This window comes from Stenella coeruleoalba (genome assembly GCF_951394435.1).
Source record: "Stenella coeruleoalba genome assembly, chromosome: 11".
In the NCBI taxonomy this organism is placed as follows: Eukaryota; Metazoa; Chordata; class Mammalia; order Artiodactyla; family Delphinidae; genus Stenella; species Stenella coeruleoalba.
In genome coordinates, this window is record NC_137157.1 from 75247034 (window position 1) to 75263982 (window position 16949).

Here is a 16949-nt window from a genome sequence, read left to right on the forward strand (position 1 = left end):
TCCTTCCCAGGAAACTCTATCTAAGACAGTTGGCATTGCAAGTGATTCCAGAAATGAGACTTTAAAATGGAGTTTTGGAGTTGGATCCCTGCCAGCCAGCTGCCAGACAGACCCCCATCCCTAGTGCTTGGAGAACTGTTAGCACCTGGCTATTGCTGTACCAATGTGATAACTAATTTGAATCCACTTATGCCAAAGCTGTGTCCCACTTGGTTACCTGTAATTGAAATAAATTAATAAAACTGGGCTTTCTGCATTTATTGAATTTTATCTCGTTATAGCTTGGACAAGACTGCCACCTCCTGGAGAGGCTAATGAATACTGGGGGCTGAGGTGTTCTCATCCATTTGGAAATCAGTATTACGAAATTGCGTCTCGACGCCAACCGCGTATCTCTCCATGAGGTTAAACCAATTCCTGACCCCTCACAACTTCTGTGAACAATTTTTTGCATAGGACTGAGATTTCAAACAACTTGCGCAACACAACTTATTTTTACGTGAAAGTTTAAACAAAAGGTAATATTTTAGAATGCTCAATATGTGCCAGGTGCCTTCTTAATTCTCACAACATTCATCTGAGATAGGAACTATTATCATAAACATAGCCAAGTTACGGATGAGGAAATTAAGTTTTAGTGTACTTACGGTGACCAGACTTTAAGCGGTAACTACACCCAGGTAGTCAGAACTCCAAGGCTGCGGAGCTCCGTAACTAACCGCCCCGCCCTACGTGGGCATGCGCAGAAAAAAAGCACAAGTAAATTCCGTAGGAATTGTAGGAGGCGGGCACTGAGGGGTGTGGTGGGCCTCTAAGATCCCAGCATTCCCTTCGTGCCGCCGCTAACATGGCGGCGCCCATCTTACGGTGCATTTCCCGTGGCCAGGGGCTTGGTACCCCAGGCCTCTCAGGAGTCTTACCCCTGGGGCTGCGTGAGGCCCACTCGGGCGCTCAGGGGTTGCTGGCGATGCAGAAGGCTCGGGGTCTGTTCAAGGAGTTCTTCCCTGAGAGGGGTACGAAGACAGAGCTCCCAGAGCTCTTCGACCGTGGCACGGCGGGCAGTTTTCCCCAGACTATCTACTGTGGCTTCGACCCCACGGCCGACTCGCTTCATGTGGGGCATCTGCTGGCGCTGTTGGGCCTGTTTCACTTCCAGCGAGCGGGCCACAACGTGATCGCCCTGGTGGGCGGCGCCACGGCGCGCCTGGGAGACCCAAGTGGCCGTACCAAGGAGCGCGAGGCGCTGGAAGCAGAGCGCGTGCAAAGCAACGCGCGCGCCCTGCGCCAAGGGCTCAAAGCCTTGGCGGCTAATCACCAGCAGCTCTTCGCTAATGGGCGGACCTGGGGCAGCTTCACCGTGCTGGACAACTCGGCGTGGTACCAGAAGCAGGACCTGGTGGACTTCCTAGCGGCAGTGGGCGGCCATTTCCGCATGGGCACGCTGCTAAGCCGGCTGAGCGTGCAGACTCGGCTCAAGAGCTCCGAAGGCATGAGTTTGGCCGAGTTTCTATACCAGGTGCTCCAGGCCTATGATTTCTACTACCTGTTCCAGCATTATAGATGCCGGGTCCAGCTGGGTGGATCTGATCAGCTGGGCAATATCATGTCCGGATACGAGTTCATCCATAAGTAAGCGCCTTTAGACCTGGAGAAATCCTAGACTAAATAATTTACACACGAATAGCCTGTGTTGCATTGTTAGCATTGTGGAATGACGCCCTTCGTTCCTGCCCTTGTTGGTTCTATTTCCATTAAGGGTCCGTAATGGGATTAATTTAATATCACTGGCTAATGAGAACTAAAGGGCTGAAGTAATGGTATTAGGTATGGGACATATTATAGAGCTCTGCAGGAAATAGACCCTCCTAGTCAGGATTCGGATTGTATGTGTTTGCTGCTTTTAAGAAGCTTTTTCTGTGTTTCTGATTTGAAAGATTGTCTTCATTTATAACCTGAACGTGACTGGGCCTCTTTGAGTAGTCTCTGCTTTGCTCTGCACCTTCCGTGAAGCTAAGTGTTAGTCATTGGTTGGCATCTCAAAAAAATTTTTTTCAGCACCAAATATTTGGCGAATAATGTAGATTTCAGTGGCACTTTCTTGAGGGAGATGAACTACAGGACTAGCTCATGTGCTACTGATTTTTAAAATCCCTTTAAGACACCTCTTTTAGTGTCTCTACCTGACTCCTCTTTACCCAGTTTTCTCTCCCCTTCCTACCCAACCTTTAAAAATGTCTAGGCCCCAGTTATGCAGCACTTCCCCTTGGCTTGCCCAGAGTCACTGGTTCAATTGCAGCTCAGAATGACAAATGTCACAATAGAGTGCTGTGAAAGCAGTAAGATGGACAGGAATCCAGGTTTAGGAGGTCAAGGAGGTTTTCTTAGAGCAAGAAACCAGACTGAAATCTGAGAATGATTAGCAGAACCTACCACCACTTGAGCTTAAAGCACATAATAAAGTTCTTCTTTATGCATAGGTTGACTGGAGAAGATGTATTTGGAATCTCTGTTCCTCTAATTACAAGTACAACTGGAGCAAAACTGGGAAAGTCTGCTGGCAATGCTGTGTGGCTAAATAGAGATAAGACATCTCCTTTTGAATTGTATCAATTTTTTGTCAGGCAGCAAGATGATTTGGTAGAAAGGTGAGTTCTTAATTGTGTGCTGAGAAAAATTAAGTTCATTAAAACTCATGATAAATTTTAGCCATTGAATCTCTCTGTACCCTTCATAGTTTTTTTGTTTTGTTTTAACGTAGATTCTATTTAAGGCTAGTACATCACAGAACATTGTAGTTAAACACTTTTTGTTGGTTAAAGCAGAAAACCACTGTGGGTGCTAGAAAACTTAGAGCCAAGTTTGTGATCTACATCTAGCAGGTTCTTAGGACATTATTGCTTGCATATTCTAGTTTTTTACTCCTTTCATCTTGACTTTTATTTCACCTTTGTCTCTAAAGTTCCTTTTCTTTAACATAAAAGAAGATCCTTTTGAAGGTCCTTTTTTAAAGTGATTTTCTTATTAATTCACAATATCTTAAACTCTTAGAAGAATATAAATTAATGAGAAATACACCTGCAACAAAGGAGTGAATTTTTCAAAAAAATATCATTTGACATAACTATCATCAAAATAACTTAGGAGTAATTCTTAAAAATTTTTAAATGTATAATACTTGCCTGCAGAACATTGAAAACCACTATTGAGCAAAAATAAAGAACGCTACATGAATGGAGAGTTCTCTTGGAGGGTAAACGCTTGAGGATTGCCAGAGGTGACCAAAAGTGGGATTTGGATGTGTGCATAACAGTTGGTATATAGAGTAGGAAGGCCCAGGAGGCAAGAATTAAACAAGATGAGGGCCTGGAGCGAGAGTTCAGTCCATTTGGGGGACCACTTGCCTGAAACTAATTTCAGGAGTGTCTCTTTAAGGAGGCCAGTGATGCTCAGTGAGGCCAGCTGCCTGGGGCTATAGCCTAGATGGAAATTCCAAAGAATATTATGTTGGAGAGCCCTTTGTTTAATCTCTGGAGAGGTAAAGTGGGTCAGAGTCAGTAATGTCTGGCGATCCAAAGGGAACGAGAATAAATTTAGTGAGGAAAGAGATTTGGGAGTTGCCCAAAGGAGTCCCGTGTAAGTATTAATGACTGTGAAGGCGTATCTGGAGGCCCCAGGAGAAGGGGGCAGTGGCCAGTGAAATCAGCCTGCCAGTGGGAGCATGGTTGGTCTCCCCAGGGAATATGTCCCCATCTGGATATCCTCCATTGTTTGGTTTGGGAGCAGAGAATAGTCGTCCATCACAACTTTGGCTGCTGCTGAGGAGATGGGAAGTCCCCTCAATTAAGCCCAAACTGTTAAGGCATTAATTCCTTGGTGACCCAAGGTTGTGTGGGCCCATTTTTCAAGCTGGTAGGAAGGGTCTGTGCTGGGCAGTGTGGTGGCTTAGTGAGGGAATCTGCAGTACTGTTGAAAATGGCTTCCAGCATAGAGCAGGTAGTCTGAGCGGAAACATAAGACTTAACAATGATAGGAATTGGGGACTCCTTCCATGTCTGGGCCAAATGGGCTTGTCTTATATGAGAAAATTGTCCCTTAGCCATTGGCCAGACGAAACCGCGAGGCCATTAGCAATAACCCAGGAGTCTGTGAAAATGTGGATCTGCCAGAGGCCTCTTTATGGCTCCCTAAGGGCTAAGTGAACAGCAACAAGTTCTGCCAATGGGGCTGAGCCGGGACTGCCTTCTTCAATTAGAGAGGTGCCTGAGACCGGGGGAATGCTACAGCTCTCCAGCAAGCTGCAGTGCATACATGGTGGTGCTGCCATTGGTGAAGAATATGGATTCCCTGTCCGTCTCAGACAGTTGGTTCCAATGGGCTCCCCAAGCAGCCAGAGGAAGAGGAAGGAGCTGATCATGAGGGAAGCTACACCCTCCTATAATTTTTTTTTGATTTTTCAGATATATAATTATAACTCTGAATCATAATATAGTTTTCCCTACTTTTATTTATTTATTTATTTTTGGCTGTGTTGGGTCTTTGTTGCTGTGCATGGGCTTTCTGTAGTTGTGGCGAGCGGGGGATACTCTTCGTTGCAGTGCATGGGCTTCTCATTGTGGTGGCTTCTCTTGTTGTGGAGCACGGGCTCTAGGCGCATGGGCTTCAGTAGTTGTGGCACGTGGGCTCAGTAGTTGTGGCTCCCGGGCTCTAGAGCGCAGTCTCAGTAGTTGTGGTGCACAGGCTTAGCTGCTCCCTGGCATGTGGGATCTTCCCGGACCAGGGCTCAAACCCGTGTGCCCTGCATTGGCAGGTGGATTCTTAACCACTGTGCCACCAGGGAAGCCCCCTCCTGTAATATTTAAAGGCTTTGACATCAAGGTTAGCCGTCTCCTGAAGGTACCATTTTCATTTTACCAAGGAGGCATCAGTTGTGGTGTTAAGCTTCTGCCAGAGGCATCTCTAACCCAGGGCGTTAGGGAGTAGTATTGATTGGGGGCCAGTTAGGGCCTCAGTTTCTAAAAGAACCCTGTAGAATCCTTTGGGGTTAGGCACTTAATCCTAAAGCCCATAGGAAATCAGGTAGACTTATGTTTGGTCCAGAGACTGCAAGGGGGCATAGTCAGATATGGTCACTGACTTGGAATGTGGAGCCAGGTGGGACTAAAGGTAGGGCTCCTTGGACTGCCTGCTGGGCAGCTTCCAAAACACATTGTTGTGCCTCGCCCCAGTGGAAGGTGGCAGACTTGCATGTGATTGTGATTGTGGCAAAGAATTAGTGAGCGGTGAGGGCGTTGCCTCCAGAACATGAAAAGGCCTGGTACCTGTTATATCTGAGTACAGTGGTGGTTTAATGAGTAATTTCCTCCATGTATAGGAACACTGTCAGTGCTCTCCAGTGCCTTTTGAATGGTTTTGACAGTCCCAGTAAGATGTAGGAGCACTACCCCGTGATTAGAGGGAGCACTTTGTAAAAAGAATTCTCTGGACTCAGGGTCAAATGGGACTTCTTCAGGGTTAGAATGAAGAGGGGGTCACTTGAGTGAGTCTGGTCATAGAAGTGATAAACCCACTGGACCGTGCCACTTTTGCACGGCAGGAGACAGGCCTAATCTCATGTTTTCCATTCACTGTGAGCCTTGGAATGTTGGTACTCAGCGACTCTAAGCATCCATAGGGGTTCTGTATTATCAAGGAGCTGGTGTACCTCCTCAGGGGTCTTACGAGGCATTGGCACAAGATGTTCAGGACATTTATATTTGTCCATTGTTTAGCAACATCATACCAGGTACTGGACCCACGATATCCCATCGAGTTTGGGGGACAGAGAGTGACAGCAAGCCTCGACTGTATTTCCCCTTTTGCTCTGCCAATAGTTTCCTGATACAAGGCTGTTCCATTCATCCAGGTTAGGAAGTGTAATCCCATTATGACCCACCAGTCCCAGGGGGAGGCCTCCCTCCTTCTTACCTGTGGGAATTATTCTTTCCTCTTGCCTTTAGCTCAGAGCCTCAGCTTGGGCAGTGATAATAGCCTTGGGGTCCATTCCACCCTCATTAGCTTTCCTTGGCCTTGAGATGTGGAGGACCTTCATGTACATTAGTACTCAATCAATGTCTGTATAATTTGTGGTCTGATCATCTCATTAGACCATATGGCCTTGATCACTGATCACACTGCTCTGCGGAGATCATTGAATTATGGCAGCAGTGACGTTTGGGGATGGATACCGCTGGCAGCACAGCAGAGGCAATATGCAAAAGGCATAGAATGATAGACCTCCAGCATGCATTGCTGTCCTCCCAAATGGTGTTGCCCACCTGGGTTAGCCAGTTAGTAAACTAGTCAAAGCTAAAGGGCAATCATGCAGGCCTGCCGACTATGCCATTGCCAGTTGTTGTGTGGGCCTCAGCCTGTTGGTAGTGATACCATGAGCTAGAAATGCCTGGGGGTGCTCACCTCGGTCCATACTGTGTAGGAGCCCTCACAGACATTTCCTGGGCCAGAGCCAACCTTGTGGCTGGACCAGTGCTGTGGTCCTTATGATTGTAAGAGACAGCTCAGCAATAATCATCAGGGAACTTTAAAAAAAGATTTGTTACTTACAGTTTCTGGAGGGCACATGGCACTACAGGGGCCACACAGTGAGTCAGGGATGGGGAAGGAGGGAGCATGGGCCCGGAGCTCTGTCCTTATTGGGGTGCCTAGGATTTCGCAGGTTCACTCTTCACTGGCTAATTTAAAACATAGAGTGAGAATTAGGGAGTGGGAAAGGTGAAGAGGGGTCACTCAAGCAGTCAGTTATCTCGGCTACCCAGGGCTTTCTGAAAGGGGACTTTCATGAGTGGCGGCAGCCTGGTTCCTTATCTGGTTGGTTTGGTACTAGCTGTGTCATACATTTGGCAGTATGCTTATTCGAGATCGATGTCTTTGAAATGGATACCTTGGCATTAAGCAATCAAAAGCTTAATGTCAAGCACTTACATTACAGGTATAGAACCACTTGGAAAAATATGTGGCTCTGCCTACTCAGGTCACATACTCATGACTTGTGATCAGCAGTCCCTCCCCCTGGGCACATCCCTAACGGATGAGTGCACATGTGCACACCATCAACCACTGTCCAAGAGTAGGAACAACACAAATATCCACACTAGAATAAATACATTACGAAGCATTCATAACATGGAATGTGTACTCAGCAGCTGTACACACAGCAACATGGGTGAATCACCAACATAATGGTGTGCCAGAGTAACCAAAAGATATATATTCTGTATGATTCTGTTTATATAAAGTCTAAAAAGAGGCAAAACTAAGTGATGCTGTTTAGGGAGGCATATTGAGATGGTAAAAATATAAAAACAAGGAAGTAATTACCATGAAAAGTCCAAAGAGCGGTTACCTTGGAGGGGTGAGGGGATTTGGGTAGGAGCAGTGTTGTATACCTAGACAGGTGATAGTTACACAGCTATTTGCTTTATGATTCATTAAACTATGTCTGTTGTTTGTGTATTTCTCTGTGCTTTTCACCAAAGATAAGATTTTAAAAGTTGATACATATAAAATATTTGTCAGTTTTTAAATTACAGTTTTTATTTATGAGTACATACACAGAAAACAAAAATATAAAAACATGCTTGGGAAGGATGCCTACAAATTTAGATTAGTGGTTGTCTCTGGGGCAAGAAAGAGAATATATCTGAGGTGGATGGGGCCCTCATCTATATCTATACTATTTTATGACTTTTTTAAAAAGGAAGGATTTGAAACAAAGATGGCAAAATAGTAACATCTTCAGTCAGGGTGGTGTGTGTATTATTGTCATTTTCAGTACATTTCTGTATGTTATATTTCATAATTAAAAATAAGTTCTAAAGTAAGCAGGATGTTCTTTAAAGGGTAAGGGAGCTGGAGATAAAAATTAGGTATGTTATATAAATCTAACGGGATTTTTTTTTTTTTTGTCCCAAAGGTACCTGAAGCTCTTCACTTTTCTGCCCCTTCCAGAGATTGACCACATAATGCAGCTGCATGTCAAAGAGCCAGAAAAGCGGGGTCCTCAGAAACGACTTGCTACAGAAGTAACAAAGCTTGTTCATGGACAAGAAGGGCTGGACTCTGCTAAAAGGTGGCCTCTTAGAATAATGAACACTTGATTAATTAGTTAAGAGACTGGAGGACATTTGGAGCCAATGTTTTAGTCATCTTTTACCACTAACAAGGACTGTCAGCGTTAACTGCTTTAAAGTACTAGCCTACATTTACTAGAAAGAAAGATTATCCTGAACTAAGCTTATAAATTATACAAGATCAATGTTGCTGTTTGAAGAACTTTCCATCTGGAACATAATGGGTACTTCATAACTGGTTTTTGGGTGTTAGAACACATGTCTAAGTAAGCACTCAACATGATGTGGCTCTCAAAATGTGTTTTTCAGGTGTACACAAGCCCTTTATCATAGCAGCATAGAGGCACTGGAGGTCATGTCTGATCAAGAGTTAAAAGAATTGTTTAAAGAAGCTTCATTTTCTGAATTAGTTCTTGACCCTGGAACAAGTGTCCTAGATACGTGCCGCAAAGCAAATGCCATTCCAGGTGGTCCCCGAGGGTAAGATTGTTTAACTTTTAGGTTCACAGTTATAATTCACAACCTGTGTTTCTAGAGGTGGTGTTTTTCCTGATAATGGCATCTCATTCCTTGTAGAAGTTAAGTTAGTCTGAGAATCAAGTGAAAACTGAGTACTTACTGCTGAAAATACCTTAAATTTTCTTTAAAATCTAGTATTACTATACTCTCTCTAATTAGTCTAACCTGGTCAGTTTTTTCTCCAGCATTGGAAAAGGCTTACGTTTAAGTGACCACTATTGTATAAATACACTGGGATCAGTCAGCTTAGGGATTGTCACAATTTGAGAAGATCACAGGAACAGAGGCCCTAAGTAAACAGATTCACACACCCCTCTCACATTCAGTCTGTATCCTCTTTATTCTGGGGAGTAGTGGGGTTGCCCAACCTATTTAAAATATTAGTTGAATTTCTCCTTTAGAACGTTAAAGGGGAGGCAGAATCTAATAAACATGAAGATAACAATTTAGTGCTAAATGGTTTCAATAGGAGAGCCTTTGAAATTAAATGAAATAATGATGTATCTGTATTATTGGGAGCGGTCAACAGTGATTAGATTTATCTAATAACATTTTTATTTTTCAGGTATCGGATGATAACAGAAGGTGGAGTCAGTATAAATCACAGACAAGTAACAAATCCTGAGAGTGTTTTAGTTGTTGGACAACATATTCTTAAGAATGGGCTTTCGTTACTTAAAATAGGAAAAAGGAACTTCTACATTATAAAATGGCTTCAGCTATGATGAAAACTCCTTCCAGTGGTTCAAACTTATCCATCATTCATTCTCAAGATGTACGAATTTATACCTTAACTTATGCAACTCAAAGACAAAGAATGGAGTGTACTCTAGGCCTCACAGTGTGAGTAATTTCATTATTTATATAGGTTGGATAAGTTTGTGTAATAGTGGGATATTTTATTTCCTGATCCTTAAACATTAAGGACTACCACAGAAAAGCATGATTTCTAGGGTTAATCTCTATTTTAATAATTACGCTTTATGAAAAACTAAATGCTGTCTTTCCTATCCTGTCCTTGCTGTTTTGGAGATAAGGAGGAACAATGAAAAGGAGGTAGTATAAGTAATCGTGGATACTTTTATATCAGGTGTGTATCTCATTAGAGGTTTTTTGTTGTTTAGGAAGCAAATACAGCTCTCCGTAAAAAGGGAGAAAAGTTAGAGGAAGCTGTAGCTGGCATTAGAAATTACAGTAGAAATAGTTTCTTTTCAAGGAAAAGAAAAGTCAGTACTTGACTTTTCAGAAAGTTTCTAATTCAGTTTTCCAGTCCCTTGACTGTGTTTCCATAAAATTAAATTTACTCATAGCCTTGTTTTCTAAAATTCAGTAAAAAAAAGGTAGCAATGTCTTATAAATTTATCAACTTTTAAATTAGTTTTAAGTTTCAACTTATGTCCCCAAGCAGATTGCAGCTTGAGATGAACTGAAAAGTTAAGTAACCAACAAGATAAAATAGAGGCAAAATATATACACTAAATATCTAATCATTTGAGAATATCAAAAGACATTCCAGTAAGGGAAGTTTTCAGGTCAAATTTAAAGGATTTGGAATCAAGACTTAGTTAAATTAAGCTCTACATTCTTTAGGCAAGTTGATTCTCCAGAACTATTTCCAACATCTGAAATATTGAAGGTAATAGCACCCCTATTTGCCCTGAGCATCAAGTGAAGCACAAACATAAACACAAAATGGCTTGCAATCAGATGTGTTCTAGAAAAATCTTACAGGCAGCAAAGCATGGCTTTAGAGTTCAAATTCTAGCTATTTACTACCTGGATTACTTGGAGCAAGTCATTATCTTCATATGCAAAACATGGAGATGTAATAATACCTCAGTCAATTATGAAAATCTAAAAAGAAGAAAGTCATAAAACTTTCATACAGTGTAAGCTGTATTGCTATGTTCCAAAGTAGATTTATATGTTAAAAAAGCTATAGTTTATCTAAACCTTCTTCTGGGAGTAAAGTTAGGAAGAATTCATTTATTGACAAACTTTAATGTCACTTCATACCAGCAAGTTTATTTACATAGTAAGAACATACAGGTATCCATTATAAATGTCAGAGATCATCTCTGCATTTCAGAACTTTACTCAGTTTAAGTGTCAACAAAAGGAGGTTTTCTCTTTGCATACCTCTTGTCTCTGTTTTTCTTTGTACACGGTGTATAGTACTAGCAAGTGCATTATCATAGCAGGTAATGTTTTCAATTTGAAATTTGCTAGAGAAAGGTGCATTGTAAGTTTTCTTCCCCTCTTACAAATTAAAAAAGCTAGACTAGAATGGAAGTCATCTGATCTATCTGAAATAAGTAAATCATGGATGGCTATAATTTCAAAACTGAGGTTTAATAATGGCAGAGTGATTTTAAAGTATGCTAATAAACATTCTGGAAGCATGTATTCTATGAAGATGGTACTGCTAAGTATAAGTAGTACCATATCATTATCAGACTGAATCTGTTTTCTTATGTTTGAGATCAGTTGCTGAGTCTCTTGTGTCTTAGTACAGTAAATGGGTGCCATTAGCCAAGAGTAACAGACATATTCATATGTTCCTGCCAATAGTCCTTCATAAATGTCGTAACTTAAAAATAGACTTTAATATCTGTAATATGTAATTTATCATTTTAAAACTTATAATGTAATTCATATCAAGAATCACCTGGGGAATTTTGGTAAAATGTATATATGTTCTAAACCTTACTCCCAACCCCTGAAAGCCTTTAAGAGTATGTGTGTGTGTCAGGATGTTTTTCCTTAAATAATAAAGCCCCACCATTACTTTCTATTCTAATGTACTTTGTTGGTGTGAAGCAAAAGTAACTATTAACAACTAATAGGAAGAAGATACACTTAAAATCACCACAGTATTTGGTTTTAAGTCCCACCTCCAAGTGAATCTTGAAGCATGGTCTGAGGGCTCCAATTTAAAAATGTATCTGAATTATTACTATTATATTTGAAAACCAAGGGGAATTTATTAGGACTTCTGAAAACTAAAAGGAAAGATGGTCATTACCAAGTCTTACTAGATAATCAAGGCTAGATGTTCTTAATGCAGGAAAACATAACTCATGCTTCCAGGTTTAAGTAAGATCAAAGATGATATTGTAATTTTTAACGCACCAGGGGAATGTGGATCCAGAAGTGGAAGGACTGTAGCTACACATTATGCACATCACATCATTGTCAATGTTACAGATCCTCTCGTGTGTTCAGCTTTCTTACAAACACATCAAAGGTTTCAGAGAAGCTCAATAAAACTAAATCAAAGAACAGGTGGAATAGTGACTGACTACTGAGTAACTTGTCAACCCACCTCTTTCAAAGCCAGTTCGGTTTAAATAATAGTGCATGCATTATAGTCGTATGACATGGTGTCTTGGTGCATTCTTCTTGAAGGGCTATGGCAGCAGCTTTAAGACTACTAGCAGATTACACAGGTCATCTTATCCACAGACAAACTGCTTGTACAACTAGAATTATTAACAGTTCTTTTTAAGTTCAGATGAAACTGTCACAAGATAGACGATGTATTTTATATATACTAGGAAATTTTAGAAACAGCCATTTATTATTTGGATTAAATGTGTGATTCGTTCTGCAATACAGAGTGTAATTTTCAGTTTATAGCCAGTCTTCACATGAGCAGATTCATACCATTGCAATACACAGGAGTTCATAAATAAAATTCTACTCAAGTAGGCAGTAACTAGCAAGTCAGTGAGTCTCAGTATTACATAGTTCTCTTCACCAAAGATGAGTCTCTCGGATTTCAGCAATAATTTGACTGGCTCCTTGTAATGCCTGCATTAAAGAAAATTATAAAAATTATAAATGCTTAAGTTATAATAACAAGGAATATCAAAGAAAGAATCTGAATTAATGTGGGATAACCTCTCCACTTTATATGTGGTTGATTTATACTAACCAGTGTCTTCTCTGAAATTTGAATCTAATCAAGTGCCAAAAGAAAAAAAGATTAGCCATCATACAAAGACTATATATATGTATCTCCAAGGATCAGAATGCATTTTAAACAATAAATGTTTATACCTACAACCAAAGTAAGAAAATTCAAAAAAATTCACAGTAATTACCTTCAGCATATCAGCTGCTTCTTTCCTGCGCTGTGCCATGTCCTCGGATTCAGTCAGAAGATCATCCAATAAGGATGATTTATACAGCTGTCCTACTAACTCACTCTGAAGAGTATCTTTTACATGATTAACCAAAAAATGCATTACTGCCTTTGGCACACTGCAAAACATCAGATAATCCATTTTATTTAGAATAAAAACGTAAATTTTTTAAAATATTTGTATTTTCAAAACAGATTATGAAATCATCTCGCAGTATTCTAGTCTGATTTATATAACAGTACTAACCTGTCTTGAATATTCTTTCTGACAATAAGAAAATAAGATTTGATGAGTCTTTCAATAACTTCACAGTCTCGCTGTTCACGGGCAGATAGTTTTCGTGCAACAGGTACTGGCTAAATGGGGTGAGGGGGAGAAAAAAGTTACTTTTGTGCCATTTTGAAATGACAACATTTAACATTCAATAAGTTTTTGAGACTTCAGTTCCTTTTGTCTTTTAAAGTGTTTTCCTGGTAATTTGGTTATTTGTCCTCAAGCAAATTCTGCAGCTTACCACATCCAGCAAATTCACAGCATGGCCTTTTTGTGGACTGGCTGGCATAATTGGAATTGGTTTTGATTTTTCCTCAGCTAGTAACTCCTCAGCTTTTGAAGTTTTCAGCATTCCTCTCCAGTTGCCTGTTGTTGGTTCTTGAACACCATCTCCAACCCCACCACCTCCAGATGCAACCTGAAAAAACATATTCCAAAACCTATACCAACCATATCAAACTGATACTAACTAAACAAAGTTAATTTAATTTCCTTTGACAGCAGTCAAGGAGAATACACATCCAGTAACCACCTGGAGTTTAATCTATTCAGAGAGATGGCAGGGTCAGAAAGACATGATGGGTGGCACGTATAACTGGAACCCTGAGCTGTCTAAATAAGAGGTTCGGACTTCCCTGGTGGTGCAATGGTTAAGAATCCACCTGCCAATGCAGGGGACACGGGTTTGAGCCCTGGTCCAGGAAGATCCCACATGCTGCGAAGCAACTAAGCCTGTGCGCCACAACTACTGAGCCTGAGCTCTAGAGCCCGCAAGCCACAACTACTGAGACCTCGTGCCACAACTACTGAAGCCCATGATGCCTAGAGCCTGTGCTCCACAACAAAGAGAAGCCACCGCAGTGAGAAGGCCATGCACTGCAACGAAGAGTAGCCCCCACTCGCTGCAACTAGAGAAAGCCCACACGCAGCAACGAAGACACAACACAGCCCCAAAAAAGTGTATTTGTAAAGAAAATAAAGAATGGCAGAAGTAACACTGTGGTTTATAAATAAATAAATAAGAGGTTCTGTTGTAAACTGTTTGCAAGGCCTCAGCCAGTATATTTTAAATTCCTTTTTTATTATTTGCTAACTTCTCAAAATTTTTCCTCTTCTCCAACTCCTCTAACATTAGAGATTGTGGAAAATGTAGAAGCTGCCCTTTAAAATAGGACTGCTCATTAAAAGCACAAGAAAAACCAGAACTGCTATTCACATTATTTCTTCGAAGTAACTTTAAACACTGTTGAACTATGATCTCTCTGAAAGGTCAATGAACTCATTCTCCAAAACTTAAGACTTTATATATTTCTCAAATCAGTTTATGTTCCTAATAGTCAATACCATAGGATAAAAGTAGAAATCCTTTACTTGAGAAAGGATCTACTGAAAAAAATCTAGTGCTACCATTAATCACAAGTGCTCTTGCACCTTCTTTTTTAGGATATCTGTTAGTCTTGATTTCTAAAAGAAAAATAAATGTTTAGGATAATGGGGAAAACAGTAATTCATCAACATTTAAGAGATGTTTTTAGATGTTCTTTAAGGTTTTACAATCTAAAATGGAGATAAAATGGCATCCAGAATTATAGATAGAAATAAAAATGGCTTATATAAATTTAACAGAGGAGTGTTACAGCAATTGTTAAAAAATGTTTGGGGTATCATTCTGAATCAAAACACTGGACAAAATTTGTCTCTAAAATGTAGTTAAGATAATGTATATCAATATACAAGTAGTATATTTATACATTACTTTTAAAATGAGTGTATTTTTAAATGCGTGTTAACTATACATGAATGATAGATCATATGAAATCTTAAGGAAAGTGAGCAAATTCAGAGTGATACCAGGAGTTAAATAAAAAGCAGTGATTTAGATGGTTCTCTTAAGACCTTAGCACAGTGGACTGAGAGAAGATAAGACATTTATAAGGTTTTATTTGAGGTTCAGAATCTTAAACCTGGACAATAAGTAAGGAAAGGAGCTAAATGGCAAAAAAAAAAAGCTAAAAATAAGAATGGATCTGAATAACTTACAGATTAATTTTTTTAAAGGTTATCAAGAATTGGCAACAGTCTCAAACTCTCACAGTCCCCCTGTTTGTTCTGAATTTGCTTAAGCTGTTGAGGCACATGTTAAACTACTAAATACATTTAGGGTGAAAAGAGCAAACTGAATGAAAGCATAAGAAAGAAGCCTTAGAGGATTCTCCATTAGCACTGGACAGATCTCAGAACCTTTAAAGAGGAAAAGTCCAAAAGTACAGTTTCCATCTCCAGAATTTTAATTCCCTACCAAAATATTAAATTCAACACTATTCTTGAAGGTAATAGAAAACAGTGGGAAAGGCTGTTGTTACTATTTAAAACAATGTTGAAACTAGAATTAATACCATCTTAGAAGTTAGTTAGATAAGAGAAACATTAAAAACATAACACAGACAACAAGAGATAGATGCCACTGTTACAAACAAGTTCTTTAGTGGTTTTGAAGACAGTGTTTTGGTGAGAACCAAAGGTACCAACGTTTTCATTCTGAAGCAAGACTCACATTTTTAGTTTCTCTTCTGCTGTCCTGAATTAACTGTTAAAAGATACGTTAAAACATGCAGTTTAACAAGCAAAATTTAAATACCAATGGCTTGAAAATTTCCTCTTTAAATTCTTTTTTCTGTGTGCATTGTCTATATTGCAAGCAAAAGCATGTCAACCATAATTTATGAAGTATACATTGTTAAATGATTTTAAATTTCTGTTAGACTAAAATTTGACCTTAGCACAATATCCCATATTAATATTCTGCTGTTCCGTGTCTTGTTTCCAGATGATTATGTTGCACCAAACTAGGCATGCAGGCTTAGATTAAGAATCAGAACAGACCTTGCCATCAGCCTCAGCAGAAGCAGCAGGGGAGGGCTCCTGGGAGGCAGGTGCCAAAGCACTTGGAACTTTAGAAGACTAAAGGCAAAAAATGCAGGGAAAAAAATCAAGGATGCCAAAAATGCATTCAGAAACATTCTGTAAATATGAATTTTCCCCTCTGTATCATAACATGAAAAACAAAAGTAATGGGACATAAAATTAATGTTTATTTTGCCTTATTTCCTGTACTATTGTCACCTTTGTTTAAGGCTTTCTTCAGATGAATTCCTAAGAAAAATCCAAATCCAAAAACTTCATTTTGATTTTTGGAAGTTGATAAAATCTTTTCTGGTAAAGAATTCAAGGTAACAGATTTTTACACAAAAATTTTAATATCTGCAACTATTACAGGTAACTAAAACCTGGTATGTACATAATGTCATCTTCCCTCTCCAAAAAAACCTTGTTATAATAAAGTCATTAGTCATTTCAACTAATTTTACAAAGTTGATAAAGTCATTGAATTTCTGTTAAATCCTTGATACTTAAAATCCACCTTTAAGCATTTATTCCTATGTATTCAAAATATTTTATCTTTAAATTACTCAAAGCCTATTTTTAAACTTGCGTACCTTTACTCAAACAATGAAATAGTGCCAATGGAATATTAAAGTAAGAAGAAAAAATTACTCCTAGAACTGAATAATATTCTGAGGCTTACCAGTCCATCTTTGCATATTGGGAATATGCTTTAAAAACATTTTTTACCTTGTCTCGTGATACAGCTGAAGGTAATTCTCTTGCAAGCCTGTTTCTCCTTTGTTCCTATAAATCACAACCAAGCAGAAGATTCATGATTATCAGAACACAGAGATGTAAGCCTACTTTAAAAAAATGTTCAGCTTAATTGAAAAGTGTGAATAACTTACAGTATATCCTCTCACTGTTCGGACTCATGCCATAATTATATTTTAAAACAAACAAATCATTTAACCCAATGCTTCTCAATCTTTTTTTC

At 39.6% G+C, this 16949-nt stretch overlaps 2 protein-coding genes across 9 annotated transcripts in view; one reads left to right on the top strand and one right to left on the bottom strand.

The window, feature by feature from the left end:
- Nucleotides 1–34: 34 nt before the first annotated feature.
- On the top strand, nucleotides 35–9376 carry YARS2 (tyrosyl-tRNA synthetase 2). The gene is made up of 5 exons (XM_079936401.1): nucleotides 35–1629; nucleotides 2478–2645; nucleotides 7970–8125; nucleotides 8436–8606; nucleotides 9211–9376. The coding sequence occupies exons 1-5, from the start codon at nucleotides 848–850 to the stop codon at nucleotides 9368–9370; spliced, it is 1437 nt and encodes a 478-aa protein (XP_079792527.1). The 5' UTR covers nucleotides 35–847; the 3' UTR covers nucleotides 9371–9376.
- Nucleotides 9377–9392: 16 nt separating this feature from the next.
- DNM1L (dynamin 1 like) overlaps nucleotides 9393–16949 on the bottom strand; it is a 64211-nt gene continuing 56654 nt past the window's right edge. The window contains exons 14-20 of one of the 8 annotated variants that reach the window (XM_079936396.1): nucleotides 16700–16756; nucleotides 15950–16027; nucleotides 15621–15653; nucleotides 13308–13484; nucleotides 13040–13149; nucleotides 12752–12911; nucleotides 9394–12458 (exon numbers count right to left, since the gene is read on the bottom strand). In XM_079936396.1, coding sequence (XP_079792522.1) covers nucleotides 12402–12458; nucleotides 12752–12911; nucleotides 13040–13149; nucleotides 13308–13484; nucleotides 15621–15653; nucleotides 15950–16027; nucleotides 16700–16756 — 672 coding nt within the window. In that variant the 3' untranslated portion in view covers nucleotides 9394–12401. Of the gene's footprint in view, nucleotides 12459–12751; nucleotides 12912–13039; nucleotides 13150–13307; nucleotides 13485–15620; nucleotides 15654–15949; nucleotides 16028–16699; nucleotides 16757–16949 lie in introns of all 8 variants that reach the window. The other 7 variants (XM_079936394.1, XM_079936398.1, XM_079936397.1 and 4 more) reach the window with 7 other exon arrangements.

Bases quoted from the DNA above. Each gene is read 5' to 3' on its own strand.
- YARS2 (XM_079936401.1), top strand. From the start codon at position 848: ATGGCGGCGCCCATCTTACGGTGCATTTCCCGTGGCCAGGGGCTTGGT. The intron at 1,630-2,477 runs GTAAGCGCCTTT...CTTTATGCATAG, and splicing joins GGATACGAGTTCATCCATAA to GTTGACTGGAGAAGATGTAT. The intron at 8,126-8,435 runs GTGGCCTCTTAG...TGTGTTTTTCAG, and splicing joins GGGCTGGACTCTGCTAAAAG to GTGTACACAAGCCCTTTATC.